The sequence below is a fragment of the Sesamum indicum genome, linkage group LG5, assembly GCF_000512975.1.
Source record: "Sesamum indicum cultivar Zhongzhi No. 13 linkage group LG5, S_indicum_v1.0, whole genome shotgun sequence".
Lineage (NCBI taxonomy): Eukaryota > Viridiplantae > Streptophyta > Magnoliopsida > Lamiales > Pedaliaceae > Sesamum > Sesamum indicum.
Genome location: NC_026149.1, coordinates 16326351 through 16347321, shown reverse-complemented (window position 1 = coordinate 16347321; position 20971 = coordinate 16326351). Strand labels below are relative to the sequence as shown.

General features: G+C 30.3%; 4 protein-coding genes across 4 annotated transcripts; 1 reads left to right on the top strand and 3 right to left on the bottom strand.

Moving 5' to 3' along the window:
* On the bottom strand, window positions 8-1731 carry LOC110012044 (putative SWI/SNF-related matrix-associated actin-dependent regulator of chromatin subfamily A member 3-like 1; the record flags this gene model as incomplete). Its single annotated transcript, XM_020694139.1, is given in 2 exon segments — window positions 8-1103; window positions 1256-1731. Coding segments are annotated over 2 exon segments (1451 nt in total), but the record flags the coding sequence as incomplete, so codon positions are not given.
* LOC105162686 (3-oxoacyl-[acyl-carrier-protein] reductase FabG) lies at window positions 6551-8450 on the top strand. Its single transcript, XM_011080775.2, has 3 exons — window positions 6551-6899; window positions 7728-7957; window positions 8043-8450. The coding sequence occupies exons 1-3, from the start codon at window positions 6551-6553 to the stop codon at window positions 8319-8321; spliced, it is 858 nt and encodes a 285-aa protein (XP_011079077.1). The 3' UTR covers window positions 8322-8450.
* Window positions 12010-14883, bottom strand: LOC105162685 (3-oxoacyl-[acyl-carrier-protein] reductase FabG). Its single transcript, XM_011080774.1, has 3 exons — window positions 14520-14883; window positions 13184-13413; window positions 12010-12288 (listed from the first exon to the last, which is right to left on the bottom strand). Exons 1-3 carry the CDS (start codon window positions 14881-14883, stop codon window positions 12010-12012), a joined length of 873 nt encoding a protein of 290 aa, XP_011079076.1.
* On the bottom strand, window positions 17741-20635 carry LOC105162684 (3-oxoacyl-[acyl-carrier-protein] reductase FabG-like). Its single transcript, XM_011080772.2, has 3 exons — window positions 20085-20635; window positions 19002-19234; window positions 17741-18019 (listed from the first exon to the last, which is right to left on the bottom strand). Exons 1-3 carry the CDS (start codon window positions 20446-20448, stop codon window positions 17741-17743), a joined length of 876 nt encoding a protein of 291 aa, XP_011079074.1. The 5' UTR covers window positions 20449-20635.

The window sequence follows — 20971 nt, the reverse complement described above, 5'->3', positions numbered from 1 at the left end:
GGCAAACAAAGAAAACAAATCAAAGGAGTTATTTTGCACAGGTGTCCCTGTAACAGCCCATCTACGTTTGGCGTTCAGCTTAGTAACTGCACGACTCTGTTGAGTATTCACATTCTTAATCACATGTGCCTCATCCAATATAACTCTTCTCCACTCAATCTTCTTAATAGGAGATTTGTCCCAAGATTCCTCAATAGCTAGAACAGTATATGTTGTCAGCACAATATCATGCCTCTTAAGCTCTTCAGCATCTTTAGTCCGTTCACCATAGTACATGTACACCTTAAAACTGCCCTTTCTTGTGTGTTCTTCTAACTGCGTTATCCACGCAGAAAAGACAGAAGGTGGACAAACAATGAGTGTCGTCTGTGGGTCCAAAGAAGAGGATTCATCAGCGGCAGGCCTTTTCCCCTTTCTGTTAGAACTACCAACCTCAGTCTTTCTCTTTTTCCTTGAACTATCCACCTTTCGGTTCCCTCTTCTCCGCTTTGACTTTTTACCAGACAATGCAATACTTTCCTCTTCACCCAATTCTGCATCATCTTGAACATCTATACTGCTAGATGAGTGTACAGCACAAGCCCATTTGTCAAAAGCAATCAAGGAGAGCAGTGTAAGAGTTTTACCCAAGCCCATGTCATCTGCGAAAATGCCACCTCGTAAAGGCTCGGGTCTTATATCAGTCTGGTAATTAGTTAACGCATTCACATAGACCCCATCTTTCTCTGTCCAGAAAGGAGGCAATTCGCATGAATTCTCCCTACTAACCAACCATCCCAATCCTTCCTTCTGATGAAAAAAAAGCTCTGATTTTATCATGTCTTTTGGTGGATCCAATGCTTCAGACTTCCCTTCATTACTGACTTTCAAGTCCAACAGTTTGAATATCTCATCCACACTCTTCTCTGCTAAAATAGCTTTTTTCTCTCTCACTACCATTGCTTCTGATAACGTAAATGACGCATTGTTTTCTGAAATTAACTGCAACCCACCTATCTCAATCGCCAATTTGACTCTCTCAAAATCCTCTATCCTTGCAAAAATGTGAACTTGACAGGGAATCTTGAATCTGTTTCCCTTACCTGGCGGTTTTGGCACAATACCTGTCACATGTTCAACACACACTAGAAGTGAACATGGACATGAAATTTTCATTCTACTCTCAGAGGCACACAAGAAAGGAGAAACTCAAAATATAACTTGAAGAACAAAAACAACGGAGTCAAGAACACAAAATCATATAAAATGTAACTACCTTCAATGGTGATCAAACGACCATCAATCAGAGGGGACAACACGGCGGCAGCAGAGCGATCGAGGTAGCCCACCTGGACAGACCTCATATTGAGAACTTTGATGGCGTTTCCGTCATATGGGTTTAACTCATCGCGAACCAAACCGACCAATTCCCGGCCACTAATAGTACCAGAGTAATGCCGAAGCCCAACCACATTGACAATCACAAAACCCACCATTAAACTTTCAGCAGCGGAGGGAGAGGAGCCGTCGTCAACGGCATCGTATGAAGGGGAGGACGACCGGCGGTCCATGCTCATGGACGCTTCTACTGGGCCTCGTCGACCTTCAAATTCTGCTTCAATTTCCTCCATGTCTTCCGTTGGGGAAAGGGTTTTGTTTGAGATTTTGCGAGGGTTTTGGGGATGAATTCCGTAGGGTTTTTTCTTCACAGGGATTGTTGAGCGGTTTGATTTTTGATTTTGAAGAGGAAAAGATTTCGAGAAGGGTGGAAAGGAACGTTATAGGCGGCGGGGTACATAATTTAAATATTTCTATTATTTTTATTTAATTAATAAATATAAAAAGTGAATAATTGATTAAACTAATATTAATAATAATTTTCATTTATATTAAATTTGCATTAATAGATATCATTATAAAAACAATAAAGAAAAAATTATAAATATACTTAAAGGTATTTAAATTAATAAATACTTTTCTCACAAAAAATAATTACTACTTATTATAAGTATTTGACTGAACTTATAAAATGTTCGAGAGCTTATAATTCTATAAAATTATTTGATACATTCTTTTTAAATAATTTATAATATCTTAAGATAAGATATTTAAAATCTTATAAATTTTTTATTTTTTTTTTAAAAAAAAGCTCGACCCTTTTTTTCATATAAATTTTTTTAGATTTTTTAATTTCAGTATCTAATTAAAAAAAACACACTCTCGCAATATAATTGATGTATTCCTATATAATAATAATATTTAATTTGATAGCTTTTTCATTAATTATTATAATGTGAAAATGATGGCCGGTTTGGTTTAATTTTTATTTTGAATTTTCGACATTTCTAATGGATGAAAATGCTTTATTGATTTTATGCGAGAAATAAAAATATGTTTGTGTTGTAAATTAATTTGAACTTAATTCGTATATATTTTATAGATATTTATTTAAAATAATAAATAAAAAAAATAAAATAAAATGCAGATGAAACATTTTCTAAATCCATTTCTATTTTCATCCAATAAATTAAGAAAACACATTCAATCAAGTATTTTCGTACCAAAATAAAATAAAATATTATTACAAACATCATAATTTAAATACACTGTCATTCTATCTCGTACAAAAACTATCATAAGACATCATAACACATTTTCATTCTATCAAGTCGTAGAAAAATCTATTACATAAGTACCAATTAGTGGATATCAATATAATTTATCTATTTTTAATAAATCAACAATTACTGTTGTTTACTCACAAACAACAGTTTGTAACATCATTATATTAATTTTTTTTAGGCCAATAATACCCTTAAATCGATTTTATTTTAGAAAATGTGATGTATTAATTAACATATTTTAATTTTATTTATAATATATTTTAAAATATAAAAAATTATTTATTATATAAATACAGAAATGACGTGACGAATAATACAAACAAACACCATCACTTTCATCACCACTTCAAAAATTAAACCAGAAAAAGGGAAGACGGGCTTCTGCTGACTTGACTTCAATTTTCATTCAAATTTAGAGGGCGCTTGCTGAGTTTATGATGGTTAAAAGTGTATAGAAGACTATGAAATTACGTAAGATCTTTTTTTCTTACAATCATTAGTCCAACCTTTACAATTCTTTATGAGGTAGAGGAGAGGGTATCTTGACCCTTGGTTGTAATCCAGTTTAATGCTAACTTAACCGTCAAAGTTGGACCTTTCAATTACCACCATAAAATATTCTTAATGTGCACTCTTACACTTTATCACATGTACCACAATGATTGTAATATTAAAATATTCTAACATGAATAATTACCTTAACTATCATAAATATTTGGGATATATAATTAAGAAGAACTGTATATTGATGGTATCGGAAAACAATATTGGATAATTCATAATAAATTATCTTATAGATAAATCTTGTATTTATGTGCACGCTAAATATATAATCACATTGACACATAATCGTGGATCGATTAAATTTATAGCAGGAAAAGTATGTTGATTCACATATTCGAATCTGTCTCGTCTATAAGCCCATATTTTGATTGGATCATGAACACATGAACTCTCTTGGTGTCTCACGAACATTTTTAAGATCCTCCCCCCTAAATCTTGCTCCCAATCTTGTGCAAATCATGAACATACCTTACTCGTTTTGGCGAATTACTAATCCACTCATAATATAGAGAGAGTATTGTGATTGAGTTATTTGTATCACACTTGTATTTCTGGATCTTTTTTATTATAATTATGTACCTTATTTATAGATATACTCAACCATATCCTTAAAAGGAGTTCATATCCCGACATATGCTTGAAAGACTACAAACTCTTTTTCAGATATGATTTATCTCATCTCAACATTTATTTGAAAGACTCAAACTCTATCTTAAATATGGATGTATATTAACCACGGACCCACAAATCATCAAACAAATAGGATTGTGGAGTGAGATTACATCTAACATATCAAAGCACGTGTAATGTATGGATAAGTTATCATTTTTGTAACATTTAAAAACAAACTTTGCTTACTAATAATGTCTTAATTTAGTAGTTATGATCGAGGTTCCATAAACAACTTCAAAGCCATAAATTCAAATACCATCAAATGGTGAATAATTCGTAGCATACAATGACGGAAATGCCCTTGTAGAATTGTTTGCAATCTTGGTTAAAACATGCAAATCCCATGAATTATTTTAATAGTAATTATTAATTATTAATTTTTTACTTGAGTTTCACGAATTGAAATGTGGTTGATCACACATGATTTCTGATAGGCTCATAAAGGGTGTTAATTAAAACAACCTCAATTTTCACATGTCGAGATGGTTGATGAGAACACTTAGGGGACTCAAATTTTCACATTTTTCCTTCTTTTAATGATTGTTTTCACATGTAGATTTTTGTCTAGATTTGGTTAGATTTGTATTAAAGAAAGATATTAAATAAATTACAGTTGCTCAAGTTTAGAATATTAAGAATACACTCAACATCAATAAAATTATCCAAATTTAAGTGATACGCTGATTGCGCGAGAGCACAAGCGATAAAGTGTAATTGGTGCATTGTAAAAATAAAAAAAATTTAAATACTCACTCTTATTTAATATAACTAGCAGTACGCGACACACTCGATGTGTGTACAAAAATATTTAAAAATTATAAATAATCAATATTTTTATTGATAAATTGGTTATCGATCATATGGGACAGTGGCTTGAGTAAGTTTGAGGGGTGTTTTAGTAAATTTAATTTTTTAATTGTTGAGATTACTATTATAATCGAATTTTATTAAAGGGAAGAAATGAGTTAAAGGGTAAATTTGACTATTTTAAAAATTGGAACAATAACAGAGTTTTCTTTTATAGTATAGATGAAAATATTATATGTCAAGGAAAGAACAAATTTCAAAATTTTACCAAGTATTTTTCTTTTGGTATTTATCAATAATAATATAAAAAGTGAATTATATTGACGTCTCCTAAAATTAGGTAAAATACACAAATCTCCTCTGTCTTTTGCTAAATAACAATTATACCCCTTGAGGTTATAATTGCAATAACGACACTCCCCATTCAGAATCAAAACTTATACAAACAATATTTGAAAAATATTATACTAGCATCCACCAGGGGGTGTAGCTGTAATTTTGCAAAACAAGGGGTATTTGTGTACTTTGACTTAATCTCGAAAAGTGTCGATGTAATTTACCTCATACTGCATTTGGATTGATGGAAGTATTTGGAGAAAGGATCTGAAACGGTTCAATTTGAAATCTATCAATATTCAACGAAACATAATTTAGAATTCGAATTGAAAAATTCGATATCCTTTAAATTTAGAATCGTTCGAACAAATTCAAAAAAATTGTTATTAAGAATTTGAAAATCCATAATTTCAAATCCTTCATTTAAAATGCAACCTTGATATAAATAAAAATCGAGAGGAGGATATACGCGTCCATCCAGAATCTTTCACTTTTTTGTCTAATTTTAAATGAAATTTCTAAAGATTAATTAACGAACTTCGTATTACTGGTCCAATAAAATTAGAGAAAGTATCCGCAAACATCGTTTGAGATAAGTATATTCATTAACTCATGAATAATGCACTCCATTAATTTATTTGAACCGAATGATACGACAACTTTTGACCCTATCATATGAATCACGTTTTAATTCGTGACATTTAAATAAAAAAACAGTTAATGAATCGATGAATTAAAATATTATGATTTTCATTTGATGAAAATACCATAATTTGATTGCAATGATAATCCATTTAGATATAATAAGTTATGCTAATATAGAAAAGAAAGTCATATATGATTTACCACGATTTGTTACACTGCAATACCAAATTTAAAAATACTAATTATGTAATTAAATATTTGTGTAATACAATTACTTATTTACTTCAATTAAAGAATCGCCAAATATATCATCATATCTATCATTTATTTTAATTTTTATTAATCACTTGATTGGTTTTAATCTTATATTGATTTTAATTTTTAATATTTATATCGTGATCGTATCTATTCAATTATATGTGGCTTAGTTTTAAAAATAGCATAATGGTTTATAAATTTAGATGAAATTATATTTTTAATCCCATATGGTAGGGAGTTTAGCGATTTTGGTCCTCTGTTTCATAAAATTTTTAAAATGATTAAAAATTGAGAAAACTCGACATATTTAATTCTATATGTCCCGTAAAGTAGAGGATTAAATATGTTGAGTTTTTTTAATTTTAAAAATTTCGTATAATAGATGACTAAATGGGGCTTGAGTTTTTTTAATTTTGAGATTGTTTTAAATTTTTTGTAAAACAAAAAACTAAAAATATTAAACTCATTATCCTATACGAAAAAAATATAATTAACGTAATTTTATTTTCATGCCAAGATTGGATTTTTCCATGAGGGCATTTACGTCAATTTCAAGTTGTTCGGAAGCAAATTACAAATGTGTCCCCAGCTTTAAACACCTTTCCTTGTGGCTGTGTATAAATGCATCTGCAATTTTCCCAAACACCACGGTACATGAGGCGAGAATGGAGAGCAGAAGCCAAGTAGCCAGCGAACTGGAGCCGTGGCTTCGGCTGGACAACAAGGTGGTGATGGTGACCGGCGCGTCGTCGGGGTTGGGCCGAGACTTCTGTTTGGACTTGGCTAAAGCCGGCTGCAGAGTCATAGCCGCTGCCCGGAGGATGGACCGACTGCGATCACTCTGCGACGAGATAAACAGCGGGATCGGTAATGGACCGAGCCAAGACCAGCCAAGAGCTGTAGCTTTGGAGCTCGATGTGAGCGCAAGCGCAGCTAGTATCGAGGCCTCAGTGCAGAAGGCTTGGGCTGCGTTTGGAAGAATCGATGCTTTGATCAATAATGCTGGTATTAGAGGTAAGATAAAAAACAAAAAATGTGGTGCATGCTTGGTTGTATATGGTACCCAAACAAAGCCTCCATCTTTTCTCACTAATTCTTTTCTTTTTATTTTTGCTTAATTTTAAGGGCAGGATTGGTATAAAAAAAATATTAAATTAGGTATGAAACGAGCGTTCGTAAACTCATTCCAGAATGCATGGCTACTATAGATTAGGATTAGGAATACCTATTTGTCAAGGAACATTCATTCATTCTTACAAGTATGGGATTAGGTATTCCACCTTTTATCCGTAGTATTGACTATTCTCAAATAGATTTTTTTTGTATTCCTAAAAAAGAGAATTGTAATTAAATCAAACTATAAAAGGTGTTTAATGTAATTTACCTTCCTATGATATTGTAAAATGAGCAAATTACCTCCTTGTGGAAATCAATAGCAATTTCTTCCTCTGTGTTTTTTATTAAAATGAAGCAATTTACCTCCCTGTCTAAGGAGGTAAATTGCTTCATTTTGAAAAACATGGGTGGGTAAATTATTGTAATTTTAATAATATAGAAAGGTAAATTATTATCTTTTTTATAGAGGTATAATTTGCTCATTTGCAATATGACAAAAAAGAAAGTTGCTTGCATTATTCTCAATGTTAAAATGAAGTGGCGTGTAATAAATGAATTCCTATTTTTGGATTGATTGGAGAAGATGGGCACTGGTAATTGAATATTGATATTTTACACATATATTGAAAATTCCAGGACTCATATTTTAAAACAAGATAATGTTACGATGATGGAGCAATCTGTAAAATGTTGTGCGTAATTATGGATGTATGTATGTGGTTGTAGGTAGGGTGCACAGTCCGTTGGATCTGTCGGAAGAGGAATGGAATGATAACATTAAGACCAACTTAACTGGAACATGGTTGGTTTCCAAGTACGTTTGTATGCGCATGCGTGACGGCAGGCACGGCGGATCCGTCGTTAACATCTCCTCCATTGCTGGTCTGGAGCGCGGGCATCTGCCTGGAGGCCTTGCTTATGCTTGTGCCAAGACTGCCATCAACGCCATGACAAAGGTGTTATCATGATCAAGTGTATGCATTTATCGTATAATTGGTTCAAATTTGACCATGACTGTTGTCTTTGTGTCGTCACATTCAGGTCATGGCCTTAGAATTGGGGGCGTTTGAAATACGAGTGAACTCCATATCCCCGGGCCTCTTCAAATCCGAGATAACTCAAGGTCTAGTGCGGAAAGATTGGCTCAAAAACGTCGAAAGAAGAACCGTTCCTTTAAGAACTTTCGGCACATTGGATCCTGCACTCACATCACTTTTGCGCTACTTGATCCATGACTCCTCTAAGCATATCTCAGGCAACCTTTTCATCGTCGATGCAGGAGTCACTTTGCCCGGTATACCTATTTTTTCCTCCCTTTAGATTTCAAACAATGTAGCACTTATGTTCCAAGAGATCAAGAGGGAGGAAGAAATTTGATTTAATTTCGTATTTTGCTATCCAAACTATAAATAATTTAATGAACAAGAAGACAAACATGGCTTGCTCTCACTCAAAATCCAAACATAATGTTTGGATTCGTTTTCTAAGTGTTTGTTGTGTTATGTGAAGATAGAGAGAGAAAAACAAAGATAAATAAGTGTGTGTTAGAGATAGTATGTATATTTGGATTTGTTTTTTGAGATAATTTAAAATAAGTATTGTATGTTTAATGTTGTATTTTAGGAGACAAAAATTACTATTCATTGCCAAATCATGTCTCTTTTATATATATTTATGTATATGTATGTACGTATATATATGTATGTATTTATGTTAAAACAATTTAAAACACCTAGATAAGGTGTTTTTGAATGATGGCAAACATTAGGTATGTTTTAACTTATCCCGAAGATAACTTGAAAATGAAAACAAACATAGTGAAAAATGCATATAACTTTCTAGAAAGGACTCCGATTTCTCGTGACAACCCTCAACTCCCGTGGCTTTTTATCTGCTTATTAGTGTGATTGACATATAATTTAAAAAAAAATATCAAAGATATAATAATTTAATTGTTTAGTTGTTCGACCAAACCTAATTTTGAGAAAAAATTTTCCAACACTCATCAAGTACAGACAACAATTAGTTGCTCACCCACTATGCTTTATTTGGCAAAACTGCAATGAATGGAAGTGTGATATGAAAGCAATTATTCATATATATATATATATATATATATATATAATATTATACTTATACCCCTATGATCTATAGTTTATTTATATAAATTATCAATATGAGTTATTACAGAAACTATATCGGACAATAAAAAAGCTATAAGATAGTTTGTGTAATGATTCGATTTTTTAGGGGATGTATGTATAATTTTTCAAAAGATAAAGATGTTTGCGTAATGGTGTTAATGTTTTTAATAGATGTATTTATAATTTTTTAAAAAATAAAAATAATTTATGTAAATAAATTATTATAGTTTACACCGGTGGGTATACATGTAATTATCCCAGGAAAAAAATGGAGCGATGTTATAAGGATAAATTCGTCATTTCATGACACCACTATATGTTCTGCAGAATTCATTTCATCTAATAAGAAATGTCACTTTTGCCCCGGAACATCCAATTAACAATTGAGGGACAAATGGTTGGGCCACGGATCATCATAATATTGAATAATTTCACCTACATTTAATTTAATAATTGCTATCATATCCCCTCTTAAATGTTCACTTTGTTAGCCAATAAATTAAATTATATAATTTTTCACTAATTTATCATAATAATTTTATTATTATGATATTTTGAAATCATTAAAATAAGTTTCAGAAAAAAAATTGATATTAATTTAGACGGATAATAAAGCTTGAAAAAAAAAAAACCATTAGAGGGATAACGGGGGATAATAACAATTTTGGTCATCATATATTGTCATTAATTCGTTTTCAATCTCTAAACATATTGAAGTAAAATTTCAGTTCTTCAACTTTTAAAATATTAACAGTTTCGATCCTTAAACCTAATTAATGATCATTTTGACTTTTCAAAGAAAATATATAGTTCATTTTCTTTTCCCTATACTCATAATCAGACTCAATATGCTTCTGAAAATAAAATTAAGCCTCCATAAATTTATATTTACTTTTGTTTTACTATCTTGTTCCCGGGGTATTCTAAGTAGGAGTGGCAGACGAGTCGAGTTAGCTCGCGAAACAGCTCAATTTTGAGCTCGAGCTCGAGCTCAATGTACTCTGTTCATGCTCACAAGCTTTTTTTATTTATTTTTAGTTTTAATATATATTTTTAATTTTAATTTTTTTATATGTTTATCTTCATATAAAGTACTTTATCAATTATAATTAATCAATATTTATAAATTTTATTTTAGATAATAATAAACTATGATACTTTTATTTATACATTTAATCTTTATACAAAAACAAGCTTAATCAATAATTTTAGTAAATTTTAATATTTTTTAAAATAATTATTTAATATGGCACTTATAAATTTACGTTATATTTTAACATCTATTTGTGATCTCTTATACTTTTTTTTTTTTTTAAATTGACAAGTTCTAACAATTAAATTATAATTTTTTATATCTATTTGTAAATTTTATGTTTATATCAAGATACACAGTAAGCAATCTATTTTATTACTTATAAATTTATGTCAAAATTTGGTGATTCTCATTAATTACTCTAAAGATAATAATAATAGCAGTAATTAATGATGGTTGAAAATTTTTAATCACTTTTATTGTTATTTTATTATATATATAATGAGATCAATCACTATTTTGTACTCTAATTTAAGAGTTCGTCTCTTAATTTTTTTTTTTATATATAATGAGATCAACAACTTTTCAAAAATAACTTATATTTATTTTTTTAATTAATATTAATAACTATACAAAATTATGTACAATCTCCACTGTACTTGATGAAAGAAAGGAGGAGCTTAGCTCGAACTTATTACATATAATTCGAGCTCGAGCAATAAAAAATAAAATCGAACTCGAGTCGACACCCCTAATTCTAAGTCTTTGATTTTGTGGACTTTTTTCAAATACTCTGTCCGGAAAAAGTCGATAAAAAAAAGGTAGGAATTTATGAGGTTTAATTTTATTTATTAAGTATGTTAACCCTGATCATGAGCAAAATGATCATTAATTAGGTCTAATAATCGAAATTGTCAGTACTTTAGAAGTTAAAGGAATAAAATAGAAATTCAATATTAAGGGATTGAAATCGAATTAATAACAATATATGAGGACCAAAACTGTAATTATCTTGGGATAACGGATAAGTTGAGATTTTATGAGTAAAATATATAATCATAATTCAAGCTTGTTCTATAAAATATGTGAATATTTGTCTCATTTTATATAAATATATTTCTTTATTTTTTTATTATTTATAAGGAATAATTACAGTTAGAGACCCTTTGAAAATGCGAAATTATACTTTTTTCAAAAAAAGTTCTGAAATTTACATCCCCTTCGAAAATTCTTCGTTTATAACTGATACCCTTTCATTAGAATTGGACGAAAAATGTTGAGGCTAAAAAAATTACATAAATTTTTAATTTCGCTGCTCATTTAACATTTTCATGTATATTTTTATACTTATAAAGGGATAAATATAATATATATGTAGATTGAGGTTAACATTATTATATTTTCCCCCTTATTGGTACAAAACTATTACATGAGAATATTAAATGAGCAGTAAATTTATAAATCGATATAAATCTTTTTCTAATGTCAACATTTTTCGTCTAAGAAAGGAGGTTTGGTGCAAACAGTGAATTTTTTAAGGGACTGTAAGTATAATTTAGAACTTTTTTGAGAGAAAAATATAATTTTGTATTTTCAAATAGAGTAACCCTATTTATCATTTAATTGTTATTGAGGGATATATTGATTAAATTTTTAAAATATAAATACACTTATAGAAAAGTAAGCAAGGTACCAAAAGTCTAGTGGCAATCAAAATGGAGGTCTAATAACAATATTTGTTATTCATTTATTTAACTTTTCTTGTAATACAATATTTTGCAAAACCAAAAAAAAAAAAAAAAAAAAACAAAAAAAAAAAAAAAAAAAAACATCAAAGTGAAGAAAAAATTGGAACACCTGGAAGACTATAGCCTGCATCGACAATAAAAATATTGCCTGAAATATAGTTGGAAGAGTCGTGAAGTAAGTAACGGACAAGTGATGTCAATCCCGGATCCGTTGTTCCGAAAGTTCCTAATGGGACAGATCTCTTTGCCACATTTTTCAACCAATTTTTCTTAACAAGTTCTTCTGTTATCTCAGATTTAAATATTCCTGGCGCTATTGAGTTGACCCTAATCTTGAACTCTCCCAGATCCAGTGCCATAATCTGTTAAATAAATACTAAGTTACTAACATTACATCATCGAAAACATTCTTGATGTCCAAATATTGATAAAAGTAAGTGCATTTCTTTTATAAAAAAAATCATTAATGTAAGTGAATCCAGCATTAATAATCCAAGTGACCGATAGTTCTTGAATAAATAAATATAACTTTATGATTTTCAATTTTATAATATGATCTCAAATTTTTACCTTAAACTCTCCAAAATCTCAAAAATGAGATTGTGTTCTTCAGAAAAATAAATTTTGTACTTAATATTTTGAAGGGATGAAATGTAATTTGCCCATTTAATTTAATAGTAGAATTCTCCCTAATAAAATTATTGGGGACAAGCATATTTTTATATAGTATAAATTACAATAACCTCCCCTAAAATTTGATATAATTATTAATACCCCCTCGTTGTTTAAAAAATTACAAATATCTCCCTGATGTTCGATGAAATTATGTAATCCGCAGATGGGGTATGAAATTGTTAGCTATACCTTTTCTGTTTTTTTTTTTTAAAAAAATTCAAAATTTGTAAAACAAAAATCGAACATGGGTGAAAAAATTAAAAAAAATTATAAAATTATTGACTTAATCAATAAATAAAAAAATAAAAAATAAAATTATAATTCTTAGTCCGCAATGGCATTTTTTGTCAGTTCACGGCAAAAAATAAGTGAAAATTTAAAAGAAACTAATAGAATAGGTCAATTGTTAAACGGTCGTTAAATCAATGGGGTATTGGTATTTTTCGAAACAACGAAAGAATATTTTGTAATTATGCCAAATTTCAAAAAAGGTCATTATAAATTTACCCTTTTATATATACTAATTCGGAGATTGATTCGATCCAACAAGATTCAAGTTTGAATTAGAATATTCTAATAGACCTTAGTCATGGCATGGAGGCCAGCTTTTGAGGGACCGTAGGCGACGCCATCACGAAATTGTGTTCGATTTAGGCCGGCAGCTGATGAGATGTTGATGATTGAGCCTCCTTGGCCGGCCTCGCGCATCCGCCTAGCAACGGATTTTGCCACCAACCATGACCCCGTCAAGTTTGTTTGCACCACTTGCTTCCATTCCTCCTCAGATAGCTCGATTGAGGACATCGCGTGCCCTAGTTATGTGCAAAAGATCGAAGAGAGAAGTTTGTTATTTAATAAAAGGAAAAAATGCAATCAACCCCCTGTGATATTACAAATGAGCAAATTACACTCTATAAAAAAAATAGTAATTTACATCCTGTACTTTTATAAATGCAGTCATTGACCCCCTTGTGTTTTTTAAAGTGGAGCACTTTACCTCTTTAAATAGGGATTATATTGCTTTTTATTTTAAACAGCACAGGATGTAAATTGTTATTTTTTCTATTATAGAGGGATAATTTGCCCATTTACAATATCATAGGAGGTAAATTGCATTAAGCCCTTTAATAAAATAGTAGTTAGCACCATGTGTTAAGGTACGAAAAGAATTAAATTTTTTAAATGAATAAGTAGTATAAAAATACAAAATATTATTAAATATGGAATGAAATTTAAATAATATTACTAATTAATTTATCTAGAAAATTAAGTTGGTAATTCTTTTTGAGAAATGATCAATTCATAGATCAATAATGGACTCTTTTGAGATTTGTCATAATTACAAGTACATTCTCATTGTTTGAAATATTATAAATACCCTCCTAGAATTAAGAATCATTTAATAAATACTCCCTATAATGAGTTGTCACGAGAGGGTATTTGTTAGTCTTTCATTAATTCTAGAAACTTATTTATAATTTTAAAAACAATAAAATGGTATTTATAGCAATAGCAAAATTAAGGGGAGCAAATTGTAATTTACCCATAGATTTAAGCAAGAAAGGTAAAAAATTTATGTGGCAAAATAAAATTCAAAATAGGTCGTCTCATGTGTGGACTACGAAAGGAACTCGTTGTTGGACGGAAAATTAAAATCAACAATAAAGATGTATTTATAATTATGTCTAACCTAAAGGGAGATGATGGTAATTACATCCTATTTAAATATACTGAAATAATATTATCGATAAATAATTAATTAGTTATAGACTTAAATGTAATGGTTTATTTTATAAAAAATTAAAATACCAAAAATATTTATAATTACTTTTACATATATTAAAAAACTTAAGTTATTTTATATTAGTATTTTAATTTATAAAAGTATTATATTTATTTTTCCTTTTGGTGTGTATACCTCTAATACCAGCATTGTTGATCAAAGCATCAATTCTTCCAAACGCAGCCCAAGCCTTCTGCACACAAGCCTCAATAGTGACGCCAGCCGCAGTGACGTCAAGCTCCACAGCTACGGCTCTTGGTTGGTCTTGGCTCGGCCCCATCGAGCTCGAGGAGCCGTCGACCCAATTGTTTATCTCCTCACAGAGTGATTGCAGCCGGTCCTTTCTCCTTGCCGCGGCTACAATGCGGCAACCGGCTTTAGCCAAGTCGAGACAGAACTCTCGACCCAGCCCCGACGAGGCGCCGGTAACCAACACTATCTTGTTCTCAAGCCGAAGCCAGGGCTCCAGTTGGGCAGCCACTTGGCTACTGTTCTCCATTCTGATCTCTTGTGTTCAAGGGAAAGCTGCTCCCTATTCATTCACTTATATAGGAAATGTTATAGTGGGTAGGGGGTCATGTTGGCTATATTTTTGGACTCTTTTTGCAATTTTTAATTAAATACAAATTAATTTTAAAATCTCAAAAAATGTGGGGCCATATTTAAAATGGCCCTAAACTGTGAGATTAATTTCGCAATTTTACCTATAAATGGTGGTGGAATGTCCACGACACAACATCAGATCTCGTATGTGCTATATTAATAGTTTGGTGTAAAGGTAATTTACATCGTGTCAATCATGGTCAAGTTCGTTTATGGGACTTTAAATTCATAATTCAGGTATTTTATTAGTGGTAAATCGGAAAATGTTTGACAAAATATTGTATTTATAATAAAAATTCATTCTAAAAATTAGTTATTAGGTAACTCTACTGTGTATCGTAAATATATAATTTAGTTTTTTATAAAAAATAATGCTTTGTGTAAAAATCTCAAATAAATAATATTTACAAAATAAATCTACCCGATTTAGAGAAAAATAATATTTTTCGTCTCATAACATAAGCTGCCAAACATTTGATTCATTAATTAGGGTTTTCTCACTTTTGTGCCTCTCTACTAAAATTGAATGGCAAATGTAATGTGACATTAATTACTTGCCTAAATTTAAGATTGCGATCTCATTTTTGCTCTCATAATTTAAGCTTTTTACTTAGGTACCATGACTAAGTTGAGATCCTAAGCTAGTCCTATCAGATACGTTGGTATTTATTCCACTTAATATAAGTAATTTATTATAACGGTTAATTATATTTTATTATTCGAACTATGATCATTTTACACTTTGATATTTAAATTTTTTTGTTTTATGTCAACTTCCTATCCTACACACTTTGGATGGCAACCCACTCACCCCTTTGGTCCGTTTCTTGGCCCAACCCAACTCGTCCACCTAACCTATTGTGGCCCATGATCCATTGGTAGGTCAAGCGTACACACTTTGGGTGGCATCCCACTCACCGCTGTGGTCCATTCCTTGGCCCAGCCAACTCGTCCATCCGACCACTGATCCAACCCAGGCGTTGTTATATTTATACTTCTTCCTTCTACAAATAAAACTTTAATCTTAGTCTCCCTCACTTTCTCGCCTCCTCGTCTCCATCTCCCTTCTCCTCTCTGAAATCTTTGCCACTAACTCCTCTCTCCTAGTTTTTCCCCTTCACCGTTTCTTTGTCTCACTATAATCAATGACCTTCCCCTATAAATCTCCCATGGTGTTTTTCCAGTGAAACCAACTAGAACGAAAAATATCTTCTCCTTCTTCTTCTCTCTTCCTCTGATTTAAACATTCTTTGTGAACTAAGTTTCCTGAGTTGGAAAGATCTAAATGGGTTTGTGTGGTCCTTTATGGATGAAGTTTTTTAGTGGTTGATTTGGGTTTTGCAACCGGTGTATGGTTGCCGGTCTGGGTGGTCGTGGACTACTCGAATTTGGTTCCCTTAGCTTTTTCTATTCTATTCTTGTTCTTAATGTTTAATATTGGTCTGTAATAAGGGTTAGTATTGGATTTTTTGGGCTTGCTACTGGTGAAAATACCCAGCATCAATTTTATGAAATTTTTCACTTTGTTATTTATAATTATTTTTTCACCAAATTTTTTATCGCAAAAAATCACGTGCAACGCATATGTGATATTTAAAAATTATATAATGTGATATTTTTTCACATATTCACATCATGTAATGTTTTTCCAACAAAAAAATCAATAAAAAAATTATCATATATGACAAAGTGTAAATTTCACAAAGTTTGGATGGTAAGTTGATACAAAAAGAGTTTGAATGTCAAAGTGTAAAAACGGGCATAATTCGAATAGCAAAGTGTAATTTATCCTTATTATAATAAGTATTATTTCACTTAATAAAAATTTATTGTAATGCAAGTTTTCTGAGTTTAATGTAATGTGAGTGTTTAATTGGATGAATGTACTTATTAATTTATTAAAATTAATCTAGATTATTAATAGTTTACTGATATTAATGTAAATTATGCGATCACATTTAGATTTTTGTTACAATTTTTTACTGATATATATTCAAGTTAATTTATGGTGAATTTTTGTTAGGTAAATGATGTTAAAATCAATTTCTTCATTAATAATACTTTTAAATGTTAAAATCAATCATCCTTCATTAATAAAAATTTTCTAAAGTAGAAACGGTGGGAGTAATTAATGAGATTTTAAATGCTAATTAGAGAAATGGTCCTTTAACTTATTAGGGTTTCAAAATGGTCCTTTAATTTTTTTAACTGTTTCGATTTAAAAGTTGCCAGAAAATACCAAAATCTGACGTGGCATTTCAAATTGGGAAAAATGACTTTATTGGCTAATCTATATGATGTGGCAATTACATGACTTAATAAAAAATAATATGTCACATAGTATTATGACATGAATTTTTGGAGAAGAAATTGCATAAATGTATTTTATAATTTAAAAAAATAGTATATATGTTATATATATATATATACACTTATACATATATATATTAAATAATGAAGTAAAAATAGTTTAATAAAAAATGTAGAATAATAAAAAGTATTAAAATTTTATTTTAAATAGAAATAATAATAATAGTAAATAATATAGTTTAATGTCATGTAGTCACTAATGCCATATCACAATTTGTTTTCATTAGAAATGTCTAAGTCAAATTTCACAATAATTTATTCTCATTAGAAATATATTAATTTCATTAAAAAAGCTTATTCATTATAAATATGTTCTTGTATTTATTTAACTTTTTGTGTAATACAATATTTTGCAAAGAAAAAATAAATAAATAAATAAAACATCAAAGTGAAGAAAAAATTGGAACGCCTGGAAGACTATAGCCTGAGTCGACAATGAAAATGTTGCCTGAAATATAACTAGAAGAGTCGTGAACTAAGTAACGAACAAGTGATGTCAATCCTGGATCCGATGTTCCAAAAGTTCCTAACGGGACAGTTCTCTTTGCCACATTTTTCAACCAATTTTTCTGAACAAGTCCTTCTGTTATCTCAGATTTAAACAATCCCGGTGCTATTGAGTTGACCCTGATCTTGAACTCTCCCAAATCTAGTGCCATAATCTGTCAAATACATCATAACTAAGTTAATATCATTATGTCATCGAATACATTTTTTATGTCCAAATGTTGACATACTCTAGATTTATAGGACGCGATCTCCAGATATCTAAGTATATAGAGTTTGATTCAATATTATATTTTATACATACACGAGCACTTCAACTATATATACTTGAAGGATGATTTAATTGTTTTGAGTTGTACATACATTATCCTATCATGGTAAGAAAACAAAAACCTACGAAGATTAATCTTAAAAGGGAAAGAAATTGAATAAAGACATTTATGTTCAAGTAAGTGAATCCAGCATCAATAATCCAAATGATTAGTGATATTTGAATAGATAAATATAAGCTTATGATTTTCAATTTTTTTAATATATATATATATATAATGAGTACGTATTTAAAATAAATCTATAATATAACCAAAAAGTAACTGATCTATCTTATGATCCTCATAGAAAAGGGATTGAATCATGGGGTGGATTTAGATCTTTAAATTTTTACCTTAAACTCTCCAAAATATCAAAAATGAGATTTTGTTCTTTAGAAAAATAAATTTTGTACTTAATATTTTGAGGGGTTGAAATGCAATTTGTCCTTTTAATTTAATATTAGAATTCTTCTGAATAAAATTATTCAGGACAAGCATATATATATATATATATAGGGAAAAATGCAAGCAACCCCCTTGTGATATCGTAAATGAGCAAATTACCCCTTTATGAAAAACTAAATAGCGATTTACTTCCCTGTATTTTTTAAAATACAACAATTTATCCCTCTATGATTTTTAAAATGAAGCAATTTACCTACCTATGTTAGGAGGTAAATTGCTATATTTTTTCATACAGAATTAACGTGTTCATTTTTAATATCATAGGAGAATAAATTGTTATTCACCCATATATATAGTAATTAGGAGATTGATTCGATCGGACAAGATTGAAGTTTGGATTAGAATATTATAATTAATATACCTTAGTCATGGCATCGAGGCCAGCTTTTGAGGAACTGTAGGCGATGCCGTCACGATATTGTGTTCGATTTAGGCCGGAAACTGATGAGATGTTGATGATTGAGCCTCCCCGGTTGCCGGCCTCGCGCATCCGTCTAGCGACGGATTTTGCCACGAACCATGACCCCGTCAGGTTTGTTTGCAACACTTGCTCCCATTCCTCTTCAGATAGCTCTATTGATGATCTCGTGTGCCCTACTTGTTATTATGTGCAAAAGAGAAGACAAAATTTGTTGGATAATAAGTACTAGTTAGCTCCATGTCTTAAGGTACCCCAAAAATTACATTTTTTCATATTAATAAATTAATTATTAAATATAGAAAGAAATTTAAATAATAATACTAACTAATTTATCTACAATATTCACATAGTGTTTGGATTTGTGATTTGATTATTTTGTTTCGTGTTTTAGAGATAAAAAAAAAAAAATAGAGATAAATAAGTGTGTGTTGATAGGTACACGTTAGGTTTGGGGTGGATTTGAATTTAATACAATTATAAATATTATTTTATTATTTAAAAAATTATAAATATTTTTTTCAAATGAAAAATAATTATATAGCCTTAGACGGTGAGATATGAATTACTATTTTGCTTTTGATGAACTTTTTTTTCCCAAAAAAAATATTTGAAACAATATATAAAAAACCAAAATTAATGGTGAGTAAGGTAAATAATCCATATAGAATGTCAGTGCATAAGAAATGTCTTCAAAAAATTTTAAAAATTACAATTCATAATCTAAAAGGTCATTTTCAATTAAGCGATTACAAATTGGCTTATTGTTAGACAGACATTAAAATCAATAATAAGAAGGTATTTATAATTATATCAGATCTCAAAATAAATTATTGCAATTTACCCTTACAACTTTTACATATTGTAATGCTATTTACATACTTTTTTAAATATAATAAAATAATAGTATCAATAAATAATTAATTAGTCATAAAATATTAAAAGACCAAACATATTTATAATTACTTTTACATATATTAAATAGCTTAAGTTATTTTATATTAGTATTTTAATTTATAAAAATACCTCTAATACCAGCATTGTTGATCAAAGCATCAATTCTTCCAAACGCAGCCCAAGCCTTCTGCACACAGGCCTCGATAGCGGCGCCAACCGCAGTGACGTCGAGCTCCACTGCCACGGCTCTTGGTTGGTCTTGGCTCGGCCCCATCGAGCTCGAGGAGCCGTCGACCCAACTGTTTATCTCCTCACAGAGTGATTGCAGCCGGTCCTTTCTCCGTGCCGCGGCTACAATGCAGCAACCGGCTTTAGCCAAGTCCAAACAGAACTCTCGACCCAACCCCGACGAGGCGCCGGTCACCAACACCACCTTGTTCTCGATCCGAAGCCACGGCTCCAGTTGGGCAGCCACTTGGCTTCTACTCTCCATTCTCAAGGTAAAGCTGTTCTCTCTTAATTCACTTACATAGGGAAGATGATATATATAGATGGTGGCAAAATTGCAAACTAGTCCCACGATTTAGGATCATTTCATATTTAATCCTATAAATGATGGTGGAATGAATGTCCACGACGCAAGTAGTTTGATGTAATGTGAGTTTATGGATTAGATGAATGTACTTATCAATTTATTAAAATTGATATAAATTATTAATCAATGCTTGAGATGCTATTTTACTGTATAGTAAGTGTTGTCTTTTTACTACAATGGTAGGTGTTGTTTAAATATAAATTTTTGAAATATTTTCAATTAATACTGCCAATACAAATGAGGAAATTTAATCTTTCGGATGCCATATGAAGTAGGAAAAACTTCTTATCCAAATCAAATTTGATTGAATTAAAGCAATTACACAACAAGTGTGATACTTGTCATGTGGTTGATTAATTTCTCTGAACTATATATTAATTACACGATGAATATATTACACTTGTATTCGAACCCGACCAAA